Source organism: Chlamydotis macqueenii, chromosome 3, assembly GCF_036417535.1.
Source record: "Chlamydotis macqueenii isolate bChlMac1 chromosome 3, bChlMac1.mat, whole genome shotgun sequence".
Taxonomy (NCBI): Eukaryota; Metazoa; Chordata; class Aves; order Otidiformes; family Otididae; genus Chlamydotis; species Chlamydotis macqueenii.
In genome coordinates this window covers 29,141,398-29,158,415 of record NC_141558.1, presented here as the reverse complement: position 1 = coordinate 29,158,415, position 17,018 = coordinate 29,141,398, and the positions used below count along the sequence as shown (strand labels likewise).

At 37.7% G+C, this 17,018-nt stretch overlaps 1 protein-coding gene across 1 annotated transcript in view; it reads left to right on the top strand.

The window, feature by feature from the left end:
• The window catches only part of EYS (EGF-like photoreceptor maintenance factor), an 827,426-nt gene that overhangs the window by 548,355 nt on the left and 262,053 nt on the right, over nt 1-17,018 (top strand). Inside the window, exon 34 of the mRNA XM_086745378.1 lies at nt 8,813-8,963. Within this exon, the coding sequence (XP_086601504.1) occupies nt 8,813-8,963 (151 nt within the window). The remainder of the gene's footprint in view (nt 1-8,812; nt 8,964-17,018) is intronic.

The following is a 17,018-nucleotide window of genomic DNA, read 5'->3' as shown; positions in this document are numbered from 1 at the left end:
GTAGTTCATTTTATACACCTAAACGTGCTAAGCCCTTTAACTTCCTAAACAAAGTCATTTTAATTTCTCATGTTTTCACATGATGTCAATAATTTTACACTATATATACATATTATTTTAGAGTAACTGCGCCAGCCATCACAAAGGGAGCTTGAGGAAAAGAAACAGTGTAGGATTTAGAGAATATTTTACATAACTTTTTTTCCCCTCTATGGATGAGCATGTTGCATCATTTGAACACTACAGAATAAGATACCATAGGTTACCAATTTTGTCTAAGGTAAAATTTCTAAAACTTCTTGGGTTTAGAGGTTCAGACCAGAATGGACCACTCATCTGACCACCAAGAGATTACTAGGCTGACCTCCTCTATGTCATAAATGACCAGTATTTTTTTTCAGAAACCACAGACCTCAGTTAAATCAAACCTGTCCATTTCTTAAATATTTTCCGAAGATACATTCCACTGTGATCACCTCTTCCTAAACCCACAGTATTGGTGAGGAGTTTATATATTGGAATGATTGCAGCTGTCTAACCTTAGCCAGTAGTACTTCAGTGAAAAGCTGAAAATAAAAGCTGATTAAAGATTTCTTTCTGACCCTGCTAACCCTATGTCTCAGGTATGTGACCCTGACTATATGAACAAGCAGTGGCAGGCATCTGAGACATGTAATTCACTCTCACCTCAAAGATTTTTTTACCTGCTAGATATCCTTTCACCGTAAAACTCAACCTCTGCTATTTGAGAGATGTCCCAGAGAACTGAGAAACAAAAATAATTAGCCAGTTCTGTACTGTGAGAAAAATGCTGTTAGGCACTGCACATTGCATCCAGAAGCCTGAAGGCATATTTTTTAGGAAAATCATTTTACTGAGGCAGATACAAGGCATCATGTGTATCTGAAAGGTGATGCAAGCCATCATTTTGTCGGTGAAGAAGGAGGGATGCGCAGAGAGCAGGACAAGCAGTATAGCTGTCTTATTTTTTCAGACAGAGCTGTATGAATACTGTACACTGTATCTCCTACTTAGTAAGAAGAAAGCCATCTTTCTGCTTTATCCCACATGATTCCTTTTCAGACAGAGTCATCTGGAGGCAGGGAGATTGCTCCTCTTCTGAAAGCAAATAAGCTTTGTCTCCCTGAAGGACAAGATGGAGCTTGCAGAGTCTGCGGCAACAGCGCAGACTGGGAAAATCCTGAAAAAGAAAGCACAGTCTGCCTGCTGTAGGAAGCAAGCACTAAGGTGAGCCTTGAAAGCTCATGGAAGGAAGGAGACTTCATTTGGGACCAAGAGTATATAGTAAAGAATTTATTCAAGTTAGAGAATAAATTTGCTTTCAAGCCTTTCATTTAATCTATTAAACTTATTCCTTTATGTATAAAGTTACCTTTTAAAAATCTGGTTATCTTCTGCTCTAAACAAAGTCTGTCATTAAAGAGGGGACTCCTTTTATGTCTTATTGGAGAACTACCAACCTCATGATGTTCAGCCAGGCCAAGTGCAAGGTCCTGCACCTGGGTCGTGGCCATCCCAGGCACAAATACAGGCTGAGCGGAGCATGGATTGAGACCAACCCCGAGGAGAAGGACTTGAGAGTGCTGGTGGATGAGAAGCACAACATGAGCTGACAATGCACCCTTGTGGCCCAGAAGGCCAACCGCATCCTGGGCTGCATCAAGAGAAGCGTAGCCAGCAGGTCGAGGGAGGTGATTCTCCCCCTCTACTCTGCCCTGGTGAGACCCCACCTGGAGTACTGTGTCCAGTTCTGGAGCTCCCAACATAAGAAGGACATGGACCATTTGGAGAAGGTCCAGAGGAGGGCCACAAAGATGATAAAAGGGCTGGAGCACCTCTCCTATGAGGACAGGTTGAGAGAGTTGGGGCTGTTCAGCCTGGAGAAGAGGAGGCTCCAGGGAGACCTGATAGCGGTCTTCCAGTACCTCAAGGGGACCTACAAGAAAGATGGGGAGAGGCTGTTCAGTAGGGTCTGTTGCGATAGGACAAGGAGTAATGGTTTTAAGATAGAGGGAGGTAGATTTAGATTGGATATTAGGAAAAAATTTTTTACAATGCGAGTTATAGAACACTGGAACAGGTTGCACAGAGAGGTGGTGGATGCCCCATCCCTGAAAACATTCAAGGCCAGGTTGGATGAGGCTCTGAATAACCTGATCTAGTGGGGGATGTCCCTGCTCCTTGCAGGGGGGTTGGACTAGATGACCTTTGAAGAAGGTCCCTTCCAACCCTAACCATTCTATGATTCTATGATTCTATAATTTTAACAGAAGGGGGACAATGCGGAGTCCCTTTAAAGGGAGGCTTTTGGCCTCAGGTAGACTGGGAGGGGTTTTTTTCTATGTTTAGGCTGCTTTGTTCTCCCTCTCTTCTTTTTTTTTTTTTTGTCTGGCTAGTGGCTCAGGTGGCCAGAGCTTATTCAGAGAACTGATCCCGTTAAAAACATATACTTTTTTTGTGTATTTTCAGCTGAATGATTTCCTTAATGCAAATTACTGTGCAAAGAAGGGAGGAGGAACATATGAATGCACATGGAAAAAAGGCTGGAACTTATCCTTTTGTCTAAATTGCTAGTCAAACCACACCTATAGATGCATAAGAAGTGCCAGTGAGATGATCCAGGCTCCACCATATCTACAGTACATGCTCACTTTCATATTTACTCCATTGACTTTCAGAATCTCTCCAGAATGTTAGCATAAAGTATGTGTTCTTAGAATGAGCAATTTACCTTTCTTTCAGAAACAAGCTTTTTTCTCTTTTTTTCAGAAAAAAAAAAAATCATACTTTTACACTGCTGATGTGACATGAGCACACTCATTTTGAACATTGGATAGTAAAGATCTCAAGTTCTGCATTACCAGGCATGTCAGAATACCCTTTGCTGTTCTGAAGTCTCTACAACAAGTGCTTTATTCATTCAACAAGAACTAAGATTCAACAGAGAAAGAAGGAATAGTGGAAACAGACAAAACTTAGAAATGATGACAGAGAAAGCTGACATCAGTATTTCGAGATCGTTTCCAGAAATTGAGAATAATGAAAGTAGACTTTCTTATTGCATATCTGTCTCAGTATACAAAAAAAAAACCTGCACTGATCAAATCTAATAAAAGATTAATTGCATTTGTTTGTAGCTAAATAGTATTATTTTATCTTGCTTCAATGCAATGTAAAAAAAAATGAAAAACCATCAGGAAATCAAAGCTCAATATATGTGCATGTTTTTTATATTCCACCAAGGTGACTGTTTTTCATAAACTTAATATGAGTCGACAGAGAATAAACAAGTGCCTTTTTCTAACAATTTAATTGAATGCAATGGATTTAATTTTACTAAATTGATCATAATAACGGTTAATAGTAACTTAATATCACCAATTAGTTTGATACAAACTGTTGTTTTACAGCCTCTTTAAGATAAAAGCTTAATTAGGTAGTCATTCCACATCTTGGGTACAAATCACATTTTATGTCTTTTCAGAATTCTGCCATCAAAGGAGATGTTCAGAAGTTAAAATTTAGAATCATCAAAGAGACCAATCTGTAATGTATAGTGATCTATTATTGCTCACATTATTTAACCAAATAAATACTAAAAATGTTTCTGTCATTGCTACTTTCTTTTACTTTGGATCTCAAAAGAGCTCATTAGTCTCACTTCTAAGAATGAAATTGTTCTGCTTTAACTTCTGAAACAACTTATCACAGGGACAGAAACATAAAAAGAGTAGAGTAAGACTCTAATAACAGACAACATTCCTAAAACTTTGTTCTGTATTATTTTCTGGGGAACATCAAAGGATGGGTCAAATACTCTGTGGCTACCTTAGCCCCATGTCATAAATGTAGAAACTGTATTAAGGAGAACACAGGCAGTGTAGAGAGACCAGAAATAATATTGGCCTGTAGAGTTCATGTCAGTATGAGTTCTCACCGCGTAACTATCTTCTTATTCTACGTAGTCTTTCAGTTGCACTTGAAATAAAGTGTCAGCATTGCAAGTCTAGATCCAGCTCTCAACTTGCCACTGTCTGAATTCTTGAATATCGTACTCTCATTGAGCCAAGCTGTTGACTAAACAACATTTTATTTTCATGTACATCAACTTGAAATAAGTGCATATTGTTTTCTAAGTTTAATTTCTGTAAATAGCATTTAAAGTTATTACAATGTGAGCAGCAGGAAACTTGAAGCTCTCCCAGCTGCCAAGACAGAAATGGCCAGAGGCATAGATTATTGTTTTTTCTCTAGCTAAATATATAGCAGTAAATAAATTGAAATCGGAAGACTGTTCTCTGGACCTGAGGCCAACTGGCAGGTCCCAGATCATGTCTATAAAAATACTTACTGCAAAATAAGTTGGCAGCATTTAAACTAGGAATTATTCCTGAATTGCACTGAGCAGTGAACTTTTCCAGATTCAGAACTGGAGGTGGTAGCTAGTCTGGGTGGCAGCCTGTAACAGGAACTGTGATAACTTCATGAAAATATGGATTATTATGTGTCAGGACCTGAACTCATGTTGTGGACCTTTTTAGTCTAGTAATGTAAGTGTAACCTCAGTGAAAAGAATAAAGGGATAGCATATTTTTTTATTATAGAATATGAAACAAAGATTATTTTTGCCTTCTGTATTCTCAGAGCAATTTACATGATGCCTTGTCATTAGCAGCTTTGCTCTTATTTATTTAGTTAAATTACTCTTTAAAATCAGAGTAAGAAATCAGCTCCAGGTCCAGGAAATATGAGTCTGCTGTCAGAAGGAATGAGAAGAAATATGTTGTTGACTCATTAGTTTGTCTGCAACATGAAAGTGTGTGCTACCTGGTGTCTCAGTAGGGCAGTCAGCACCAACAGGTGTGAGCAGTCTAAAATGATGCATCTTACTGCAGAGTGAAAATCAAATGACTCTGAGAGTAACTGGTATATTTTCTGTCTAAGTAAGTCTACTGCAGGTAATATGAGGTTCTGCCTTGTTCTCTAGATGTTATTACTGTGATGCTGGGGTTTTTTTGCTACATAGATCTCCCACATAAAAAAGTGTTACAGGATTGTAGAATTGTAGGATAATTTAGGCTGCAAGGGACCTCAGGAGGTTTCTAGTCCAACCTGCTGCTCGAAGCAGGGCCAGCTAAGGGGTTGCTTTTTGGGTTTTGAAAAGCTCCTAGGGTGAAACCTGCACAACCTCTCTGAGCAGAGAGGTCCAGATGTTCTGATCTTAAAGTTGTCTCAAGCACCCTTGCAAAGCCTGGGTCTGGTTTTTTTTTGTTGCAATTTTGCAAAAATAAACATTCTACTGCAAGAAGCAGTTTGAGTATGAAACTAGAAAGTGCAATCTACTAGATACTGAGAGAAAATAGAGGGAAACATAAGTTGATTTTGATTTTTTTAGGCTAAGAAATCTGTAAAATAAAAATTAAACACAGGGAAAATGAAATATGTTTCTCATCTTTAATCAATCAATTGCCTTCAATAATATCAGGGAACTTAGGGATTGTTTTTTAGAATACGTGACAATAAAACTCTTTAATTCATATAGTTCACAACTCATATTTGATATAGCTGTTTGCAAACCTACTGCTGTTTTTGTTTAACAGACTGAAAGCTAACATTATATCCTAAGTAGTTCAAGGGTAATTAGTGAATTATTTATTGTTGTTTAGCATGATGATGTTCAAAGTGATATTGCTAGAGATGAGTGCAAGTTTCAATGTTGTTTCTAGAACAAGAGATTTCCCTTTCTTATCAGAAAAAAAACATATTAAAGAGGGTTTATTCCCAGCAAGGCTGCACAGCATGGCAGACACTTGATCTGGACATCCTCTTCCATCATTTGTGTGTTACCTGTTTACTGTTTTAGGACAATCTCAAATGTATAATTTAATCATAACTAATAAATGTCAGCAAGTAAGGACATTATGTAAAAGGATTTGGATTTCATGCAGACATTATCATGTTTAGGTTCTGTTATCCCAACAGTTATCAAATTATTATCTGACCTTTCTATCCTGCCAACCTGCGAGGCATTGGGCAATGGATTTAATACCATTTAGACAGAACTCATCTTCAGGTTATAATTAATAGGCCAGTATTTAATCATTACATTTATGTGAGTACAAATGAGGAATCTATGAACTGTTACTGCTGGGTTGGACTGAGGCACAATTACTCGTAGCTTACCCAGCAAAAGTGCTTGAGAGTTGCTGTATGCATTTCCACATTTGTAATTACGCAAAAAGCTCTGTCTTCTTGCTTGACCTTTAAAGCACCCAGTGTGCTGATTGTAGAAAAAGCATTTTAAAAGCCTAATGGAAATTTCATAGAGTGCATATATGACCTGGTGATTGTATCATCAGCAAATGCTAAACAATAATGGTTTAAGGTTGTTATTCTAATTTGGCCAGATCCTGCTAGATTCAATCAAGCACAATCAAAGGTGCATGGCTGACATTCAAACAAGCTTAGGGTGAAGGCAATTCATGCTATTGGATTGCGTTAACTTGTTTTCTCCCATAAAGTACTGGGAATTAATTTCAAAACATTTTTATATATGCACACAAAAATACCTCTGCATATCCATCATGTAAGATATTAAGGACAAGCTAACAAATATGTCTAAAGCTAACATGAAAAGAACTACATTTATAAATAGAGTGCTTGTGTAATAGAAGTATATAGATGGTCATGTAACCCATTACAGCATTAGCATCTCAAAATGCATAGAAGAAATAGTAATTTAAAAATAATAATTAAAAAAAAAGTCATTTGGGCAGCTTCCCTTAATTTAGCACATCTGTTAATTAGTATTAAAAAATAAAAAATGCCTGTCAGTTCCCCTCCTGATTTGCTTCCACTCCAATCTTAAGAATTATGTTGCATTAAAACAAGTCTGATGTAAAATATTTCAGAAATACTGCTATCCTATTAATGTTTCATTCATAAGTGTTATATCCTTTTATAAGAAAGAGAAGAAATTGTAGGTATTTAAAAATCAATCGTTTTTTCCTTAGAACTTTCACCAAAGCTTTCTGCTGTAGAAGGAATATATCCAAGATGTCACACTGAGTTCAAGCCTTAGGAAAAACTGCTTGATTATTGCAAACAGAGCTACTGAGATTACATGTGTGAGTTACACACATTATCAGCAAACTTCCTTTGTAAGCAAATAAGGAAAATGGTGTGCTGCAGAATGTTGTGTATGTGCTTAGACATACAATCATTACATAATATCTTCAAAACGTGGTAGGAAAACATTCCTTTCTTTGATTGCAGTACTGGGTACAATTTTCTGCTTTTTCTCATTCATGTTAGCTATTAATAAGGAAGTTTCAAAAAAAACTTTGTAAAAATTAAGGGAAAACAAAAAAAATCCCCCGAACTGATCCCTTAAGAGGTTTTTTCTTTTTAGTCCACAGAATAAAAACGCTAATTTATTTATCTTCTTTAATGTTGATTTTAACAACAAAACTTCGTGTTCTTCATCTGAAGTTATTTAACGTAGGACGGACAGGCAATTTTGCTCACAAAAACATCTCTAGTCCTATCTGTTAAAAGGCTTTTCTGAAGGCATCACAAAACCAGAATTATACAGAAAACAAAAACAGAGAACTTTTTGCAAATATTTCTGATGTTAAGTCTCCATCCTCTCAATTAAAAAATTATAGAAGACCTTATCAAATAGTATGTGAGAAATCCTTTATGCATCATTATCTGACGGAAGACAGTGAAGAACACTTTCCATGCTCTTTTTGTAACTGGTAAGTTTCAGAAGATAATTTTGCATTGTCAAAGATAAACTGAATTCATGCTTCACCTGTAGCAGCCTATGATAGGTCTGTCAGGGTGGGTCGGTCCGTTGTCGCACGGCGACAACACCCTATCTAAATTACAGGCTGTTACTTTTACAATTTTGTTTGCTATATGCTATTTTCACATAGATTTTTTGTGGCACCTGTATTACAAAGGTGCTTGAGTATTTTTAAACAAACGACTGATTGAACTCTGATTTGTTTCATGTACAGAGAGAAGGATAGGCTGAAATAAATTCCTGTGTGAGATTCTTGTTTAGTTCTGATGTTTCTTCACTGTTTTTTCTTTCATGAGGACAGAGTGCTTGCTGCCAGTTTGTTATCGGAATGTAAATGAGCTTTGCATCAATAAAAAAAAATTGAGGAAAACCAAATTGTTTACTTTTCACCTTCTTTATTTTTAAAAATGTATGTATGCTCTTAAGAGCGCCACTTAAGAAAGTATGTGGTCAGGTGGAGGGAAGAGGGAATGTATGTATTAATTTCAGGGCCTAATGTTACTGCCTTCAGGTTTAGGAATAACGCTTTTGAAGGTAAGTATTACAGATTATACTAGGTCTGCACTCTCTAAAATGCAGTTCATTTTAAATTGTTTTTCTGGATTGTCTTTTTTTGTTACGAAACAGAGGAATATTTAAAATATTTTAAGTAAATGGATGGGGTTTTTTCAAATTACAAAACCTTCTTGTTTAAAATTGTCTGACTTTTTAATTCAGTCATTATTATGTGTTTTGGCTTTTTTAGCAATTGCACTGCTTAGATTTATAGTATGGTTTCATTTAAAAGTTCAAACCCCAAAGACATGTCAACGTACAGTTTGTTAAAAAGCTTCTTTTATGTTTATAGTCTTTAATATAAAAACAGCTATTTACTTGATTTTCTTTCCTCATTGGTTTAGTAACAGCCTAATTAATTTGTCAGATAGACAGTAATATAAATTATATACGGTAGTAAAATGTGCCTATTTCTAATTTCTGCAGGCAAGGCATGGTACCATGTGAAGCAGAAATGTCAGTCCTGGGGATATCTGCAAAGACAAGTATGCCTAGCAATTTCTGGTCCAGTTCATATCAGCTTGAAACAGGATCCATATTTTTTGGTGGCTTGCCTCATCATTATGCAATAAACCAGGTATTTTTTTATTATTTATTTTTATTTAAGATATTTGTTATTTTGAGAGTGGCATATTGAACAGGATATAACTGAAGAGATTTAAACTATGCAAAAAAAAAAAATACTTAAAGCTTTTCTAGGCATCTAAAGGATGAATATGGTCCCTTACAGAGTTTTGTTGGTGCCTGGGACTTTGGAAAGTAAAGTAAACAGAAACAGCATTCTGGCCTGAAGTTATTATCGGCATTCCTGTTTGTCTTGACTAGACAGAGTTAAGAAGCAAATATGATCAAATTTAGAGGAGGTACCTGTTACCTCAGGTGCTACTTCTGCTAAGATGTGAAAGGTGTAACTGCATGAGGTTCCATAACCAAAGAGGCTCTGTGCTTGCATTCTGTGTTGGCAAAGACATGTATGCATAAAAATGGACCAAGAGAGAGATAACCTGTGGAACTGCATTAATGAATGGGAGTTATGGTGCAGGAACTTGAATTTGTGGGGCCATGTACACAGCTAGGGGAAGGGCATATGCAGGGGTGAGAATTAATATGCAATAGGGCTTGCACAGAGTTAGGGAAGAAGGTGAAAGTGGTAAGAGGAGTACACATAGTGTCATGCAGAGCATTGGAGAGAAGTGGATAATTACTGAGTTGGTATGAAGGAATTTGGGGTAGAGTAGTCTCAATAACAGATGCACAACACTTAAGTGGTTTCTAATAAAAATATTAATTTTCAAAGCTACATGAGTATAAATAGTTATTTCTGTTCTAGTCTGTGACACTAACACTCTTCACAGTCACACCGATCAAAGTCCCAGCCACTGTAATTCATTTGAGTCTGGCACTGTACACCCCCGGGGATGCTCACTCCAGCTCTGGCAGCATGTCCCCTCTGCAGACCAGTTCCCAGCTGGCTCAACCAGCCTGTCAGGTTTCTGAGTACAGAGTCCTGCTCTGCACCCAAGGGGCTATTTTCATAACTATGTATAAATTTGAAAATTAAATTGTTTGCGTAAGGTGCCAGTGGTCTTGCTAGTCACATAGCCCCAAGTCAATCTCTGGCTTTCTGTTTATCTAAAGCTAACCAGTGTTGCTACCTGGCTTATTTCACTCCCTAGTCTCATGTCCCAAGTGTGTTACCAGAATGTAAAGTTGTTCAGCATTACATAACAAAGATTATCTGTAAGTCTCTATTTGTTTTCTATACATAATGGAATAAGCAAAACTTTTAGTGCTCGGTTGGTGTAGTCCAGGTCTCATTTATCTGTACAGGGATCTTTGGATAGGTGTCACCCCAGAAGTGTAACAAAGTTGATCTAGTTTGTTTGTTTGTTTGTTTTCCCAGTGCATAGCAGAATCAATAGTCAGAGCTGGACATATGTAGTCCAGATTTCATTTTTTAAGCCATACTTTTGGGTAAACTTCACCCTGTGACAATTGTTTTAACATTTTTATTTCTGTTCTGTTCTTCAGTAAGTGAAGGTCATCTTATAATGAGGCAAATACAGTAATTTCAAGCAAAATGTTGTTTTGATGCTGCTACTGTAATGCAGCATTTCTAGATTGCTTTCACCTTATAATAAATTGTACAGTAATTGATGAAGTGACAATACTGTTGTGAGTAGATGCATTTAGGGTTGCAAAATACTTAGCCAAAAGTATACTTCTAAATACCACATACTGGCATTACAAAAAAAACCCCCATCAAATTGTAGTTATGTAACTTTTCCCTTAATTCAAATGTTCATACTCTAACTATTAATTTGGAATATTGTATCCTCTTAGTTACATATAAAATTTTATTTACTGTAGAAATGTGTCTTCAAGAAATGTTCTATACTAATAAGAAACAAGAAAACAGTATTTTCAATATTTAATGACCTGTGTTCTACAAGCTAAGTGAAATATTTCTGGGGATCCCCCAAAGAATTTATAGTGAAAACTTTGAGAAGTTCAATCCACAGAGTGTATTTAGGAGCAGGTAAAGAAACAATTTGTTTGAGGGTTGTACATAACAATGTGTATGTGACAAGGAAGTTTGAGATAGTAAATAGCTCTTCACTTGCCTATATATGTGTTAGATTGTCATATCAAGATGAGCTTACATTCTTTAAGGATTTTGCAGTTCAATAGATTATTCTATTCTTAATGCAGGATTAATAGCTGAAATGTTATCCTCCATGCTTGTTATTTAGATGTGGGACATGTGCTAGTGCTCAAGCTGGTGATGCTTAATGTCTGTTAGTACTTGTAAAGCATATGTTCACATAACTTCCCCAAAAGGTAAAAATATGTCCTTGACTCTCAGCTGCCTCTCTAGTTTTCCTTGAAACTTTTTTGCAGGTCATTGCTTTCTGTTTGAGATTACCTCAGCCTTTTATTTCACTTGATCTTCTTTGCTCCATTGTGATTTTTGTGTTCATTTTGATCTTAGTGTTTCATTTAGCTTAATTTTTTTTTTTTTTTTGTATCTTTGGACAAGTTTAATTTTCCTTGGCTTCTCTAGTCTGTTGGCTATAAGCCACATACAGTCTATAAAGGCTGTACTTTTCCTTTTTGTCAGGGAATGGAGAACCATCTGTCCAAGTTCTCTTTATGTGGGCTTTTCAATGCCAACAGTAGGAAACCACTCCAGGAAGTTTCTTTCTCATCAGCTTTGACCCAGGCAGTCAGGCTTCTATTGTAAAACCTTCATCATCTACAAAACAGAAAAGGTGTGTTTCTGACCTTCATCCTGCAGTTCACTTCAAGGGAGATTTCTGCTCCAGCTGAGACTCAACTTTTTCTGGCAAATGTACTGATCACTCTTGGAGTCAAGTCTGATAATGACCCTTGTGACATCTGCAGTATCTGCCTAATAATACATTGTCTTGTTTTAGATGAGCTCCTTCTCTCCCTGGAGTAGTTCACTCTGCTGTTGGCTCTCCTACCTTCCAATATTGTGGAAGTTGTAGAGACCAGTGACTTCAGACCCTAGACTGCTTCAGTTTCTGTCTAACAGGAACTTCTATATGCCAGTGACAGAAATTGTTGACACAGGAGTTCTGTGTTAGTGGACTCGGCTCATGGTACACTATTAATTTCCAGGCTAGATTCTTCTTCCTTTCTTTATGAGTGAAGTTTGATATGATCTGTGAAGTCCTCAGGGTGAAATACTGAATCCTCTGAGGATTTCCTATACTGCAGTTTTCTAATCAGCTCTCATACGTCCATGCATTTTTTCCACATATTTATTTTTTGTCTCTATATTGTTTGGTATTGCTTGCAGTCAGAGTGCCCTCAACATGTTCTCTGCCTTTTAGTCTCAAAAAGTTGAAGCTTTCTTCTCCAAAAATGAGAGGGGAATTACCTCCCTATCTTTACTGCTTTTCCTTTTGTTCTTTAATGATATTTTGTATAGGGGTACTATAAGGGGTAGCCTTACTCTGTCTTTAAGGGAGCAAATTGTTTCAGTCTTCCTTAAAGATTGATTAGGAAACCGTAGGGTCTTTCAGGAATTATTAAGAGAAGTTACTGTTTCTCTGTATGTGCTTATTAAGGTATTTTGAGTCTGTTTGAACCTGATTGTCATTCTGCCTATTATACACCATTTTGGATAGAAATATCAATAAACAAAGTCATAATAGTTCTAGACTGGAAGGTCTGATAAGCACCAATTATGTATGATTCCACCACCCAGGGTAATAAGAGACTTAGCACACTATCAGCAGAAGTTTGAATTTCCTTCGTAGTCATCCTTTACTGATTTCCCTGGTTGGTGCCACAGCTTGAGAACGCACTTCAGGAGAACAGATTACAGCCTTACCCTCAAGGCAGTGATATATTTAAAAGAACATCTGTGACATCTTGGGAAGCAATGCCATAATACCCAATAGATTTCTTCATTAATCAGAAGTTCTCAGACCTCCTACATCTCTGTGCCTAGTGGCAGTGGTTGGTGGAGAGAAACACTACCAACAGTAGAGCAAGATAAAGTTATGGACTATTTAAGTAAACCAGACATATAAAGTAACATGGGTCCAGATGGGATGCATACAAGCATGTGCTACTGTCTGTGGTCACAAGACCACTCTCTATCGCGTCTGAAAGACTAGAGCAATCAGAGGAGGTCTCTGATGACAGGAAAAAGACAAATGTCATATCATGGTCATCTTCAAAAAGACCAAGGAAGATCTGGGTGAAAGAAACAGATGAAGGACAAGCAGGTCCATGGGAACAACCAGCATGGATATGCCAAGGGGAAACTCTGCTTGACTAGTATGATTACCTTCCATGTTGAGATGACTGGCTCTGTGAACAGAGGGAGGGCAGTGGCAATTCCTTACTTTTTCCCCAGACTCCACTTCATTTCCAACTCCATCTCCTCCCCCAAAGAAGCACAGGGGGATGAGGAGTGAGGGTTGTGGTCAGTTCATAACAGCTCATCTCTGCCTCTCCTTCCTTGTACACATCTACAGTTCTCTGATGTTACAAGCCCATAGATCAAGGACAGAAGAAGTATCTGCCTGGATATAAATTAGAGGGTAAGGATCTGCAGACATGGGTAGTAAACCAGGTAACAGATATATGCACTGAAACACTTTGGATGAATTCATCCACGTTCAAGCACTGCAAACTGTTTCAGTGCAAACATACAGCAGGAAATTGTTTTTATGACTCTCCGAGTACTGTCCTTTGCAAAGGTTAGGGGATTCATCTAACAGTGTAGGAAGGCAAACCTGAACAGTCAGGAGGAAAGCTAAACTATAAATAGCTGGCTGGCAGACATGTCGTCCTACTGCCTACACACAGCAAAACAACTCCTTTCAGTTCTGTGATAGCTTTGTTTATTACTTATTTTTAAATAATTTCCTGTTTCTTCATTAAAGAATGCGACGGGCATACTTCAGACTTGTCACATCTAAGAAACAGGTAAACAGCAAAATCAGTTAAACAGTTTAAAAGTGTCACCTTTTTAGAACATTGGATTTTAAAGCTGTTTATGATAGCTGTTTTCTGAGACATAAAAATCAACAACAGGGGACTAGGAACGAAACTACATACAGAAAAAAAATGTATTTTAAATCAGAAATTGAAAAAAAAAGTAATATATTATTTCTGAAATCTCCAGACATGCTTCAGAATAATTAATGTCATGCTAGCTTTAGTATCATTAATTGTTTACAATAGCTTGTTCCTCTGCAGAGAAGATAAGATTGGTACACTGAAATGGAAATTAAAGATTGTTTACAAATACCTACAGCAAGAGCTGATTACATCAATAGTGTTATTTCTGCTGCTAGAATTGCTCCAATAGTTTGTATTTCTAGACTTAATAGTATTTTAATATTGAGAATGTGAAATGTCATTATATCTTCATATTCCTTTTCAACATAAAGAGTTTTCTGTAATTAAACTTTACATGTATTCAAACAGGGAGTTTTCAGAAAGAAATGAAGGTTCTGTACCAGAAGAATGATCTTCTAAATAAAGTAAAGATAAAAGATTAAGCGGAAAGTACGCATATATATATGTGGGCCTTGGTATCCACAAGAAAGAGATAATTGAGTGATATAGAATCATAGAATCATAGAATGGTTATGGTTGGAAGGGACCTTCAAAGGTCATCTAGTCCAACCCCCCTGCAAGAAGCAGGGACATCCCTGACTAGATCAGGTTGCTCAGAGCCTCATCCAGCCTGGCCTTGAACGTTTCCAGAGATGGGGCCTCCACCACCTTTCTGGACAACCTGTTCCAGTGTTCTATAACTCGCATTGTAAAAAATTTTTTCCTAATTTCTAATCTAAATCTACCTCCCTCTATTTTAAAACCATTACCTCTCATCCTATCACAACAGGCCCTACTAAACAGCCTTTCCCCATCTTTCTTGTAGGCTCCCTTGAGGTACTGGAAGGCCGCTATCAGGTCTCCCCGGAGCCTCCTCTTCTCCAGGCTGAACAGCCCCAACTCTCTCAGCCTGTCCTCATAAGAGAGGTGCTCCAGCCCTTTTATCATCTTCGTGGCCCTCCTCTGGACCTTCTCCAAATGGTCCATGTCCTTCTTGTGTTAGGGGCTCCAGAACTGGACACAGTAGTCCAGGTGGGGTCTCACCAGGGCAGAGTAGAGGGGCAGAATCACCTCCCTCGACCTGCTGGCCACGCTTCTCTTGATGCAGCCCAGGATGCGGTTGGCCTTCTGGGCCGCAAGGGCGCATTGCCTGCTCATGTTGAGCTTCTCGTCCACCAGCACTCCCAAGTCCTTCTCCTCAGGGCTGCTCTCAATCCATTCCCCGCCCAGCCTGTATTTGTGCCTAGGATTGCCCTGACCCAGGTGCAGGACCTCGCAGGACCTTGGTCAGGATTGTAGTATGTTAGTGTTTTAACTAAGATGAGATGGAAATCATTATGTATCTTAAGTCTCCCAGTTAGACTACTAGCCCATACCTGGGTGAACCTTTTTGTGGGGACACATATTTTAAATACATACGTATAAAATACGCTGTGCATATATGAGAAAACATGTAGTTTTCTTATGAAAAAGAGAGAGTGTGATATCACAATCGTATGATGGTATGAAACTGCCCATTTAGTCTCAGAATATTCTCAGATATTATCCTATGCAAATAAAAATGTTTGAGATGTTTTATTAAAGAATTGCAAAATCATACAAAACTACATTCTATTGCAATTACTCATCCACTGAATTCAGTTGCATTCAGTGAAGAAACAGACAATGTAAAACAGGTGTTAGAAAGTACAGAATCATTCCCTTCATTTGGAATGATTTGAAAGCAGTTTGCTGTACGTTACAGCTGCTGTGCTTCCATAGACCAAAGCAACAGTAATCCCTCTGTAACTGTCTAGTTAGACATAGTTTATGATCTGTTTCCCTTGCCAGAGCACTGCAAAACAGTGGGAGAATTTTGTACAATCTGTGCACACTGTTCAGGTTTGATTATCTGCATTCACCTATCTGATAAAGCAGCAGAATGGGGCTCTGACAGTAACTTCCACATAATAATTTATGACAACATTATATTTATGTTATGCTTTAACATCCTGCTTCAGTAGTCATTGGATGTGAAAAAAAATTGCAGTGGTCTTGTCTTGACTCAGTTAATGCCCCCTGGGCTGCAGTGTTCAACCTGAAAAGATCCCTGGATAAGCCAACAAAGGACAGGACAGTCAACCTTTCATAGAATTACAAGGCATACTAGACCGCTACATGGCTGTTATGCGTTTACTGCAGTAGTACAAGCAAGAGCTTGATAAGGTTTCAGTAGTTTGAAACCTTAGAGGGACTACTTCTTGAACCTCCACAAATTTCCTTTTGGTCCAAAGCACATCTGAAATTTTCATACTTGATTATTAATTATGATTCATAAATCAATAATTAAGAATTATTTGTAAAATCATTTTATTTTGACAGAATTTTGACATATTGATTGACAGTTGAATTGTCAGATCTCTTCATAGAGTCCTCTAAGTTTAAAAAAGACTGCTTCCATTTTCTTAATTTTTTTCTTAATCTATACAATGAGACCTGTAGATTGATTATAGTTTTTTTTCATTAGATCATAAATCTGCCTGGCAATTATTCAAAAGAGATTTCATATTTGATATAATTTAAAGCATCATCTGGTCCATGAGTTTAAGCTGTAGCTCAGAATAGAACTAAGTGGGAGGTAGTTGCCAGGCATTAGTCTTCACTCAAGATATAGTGGAATGCAGGTGCTTAGCTTGCAGTAGCTATGCATTTGAGTTTGAGGTCCTGCAGTAATATAGAAAATGAAAGTGAACAGTGCTAACTCTTTTATTCAATATCATAAAATCATAGAACGGTTGGGGTTGGAAGGGACCTTCAAAGGTCATCTAGTCCAACCCCCCTGCAAGGAGCAGGAACATCCCCAACTAGATCAGGTTATTCAGAGCCTCATCCAGCCTGGCTTTGAACATGTCCAGGGATGGGGCATCCACCACCTCTCTGCGCAACCTGTTCCAGTGTTCTACAACCCTCAGTGTAAAAAACTTTTTTCCTAATACCTAATCTAAATCTACCTCCCTCTATTTTAAAACCGTTACTTGTTTGGAGAATT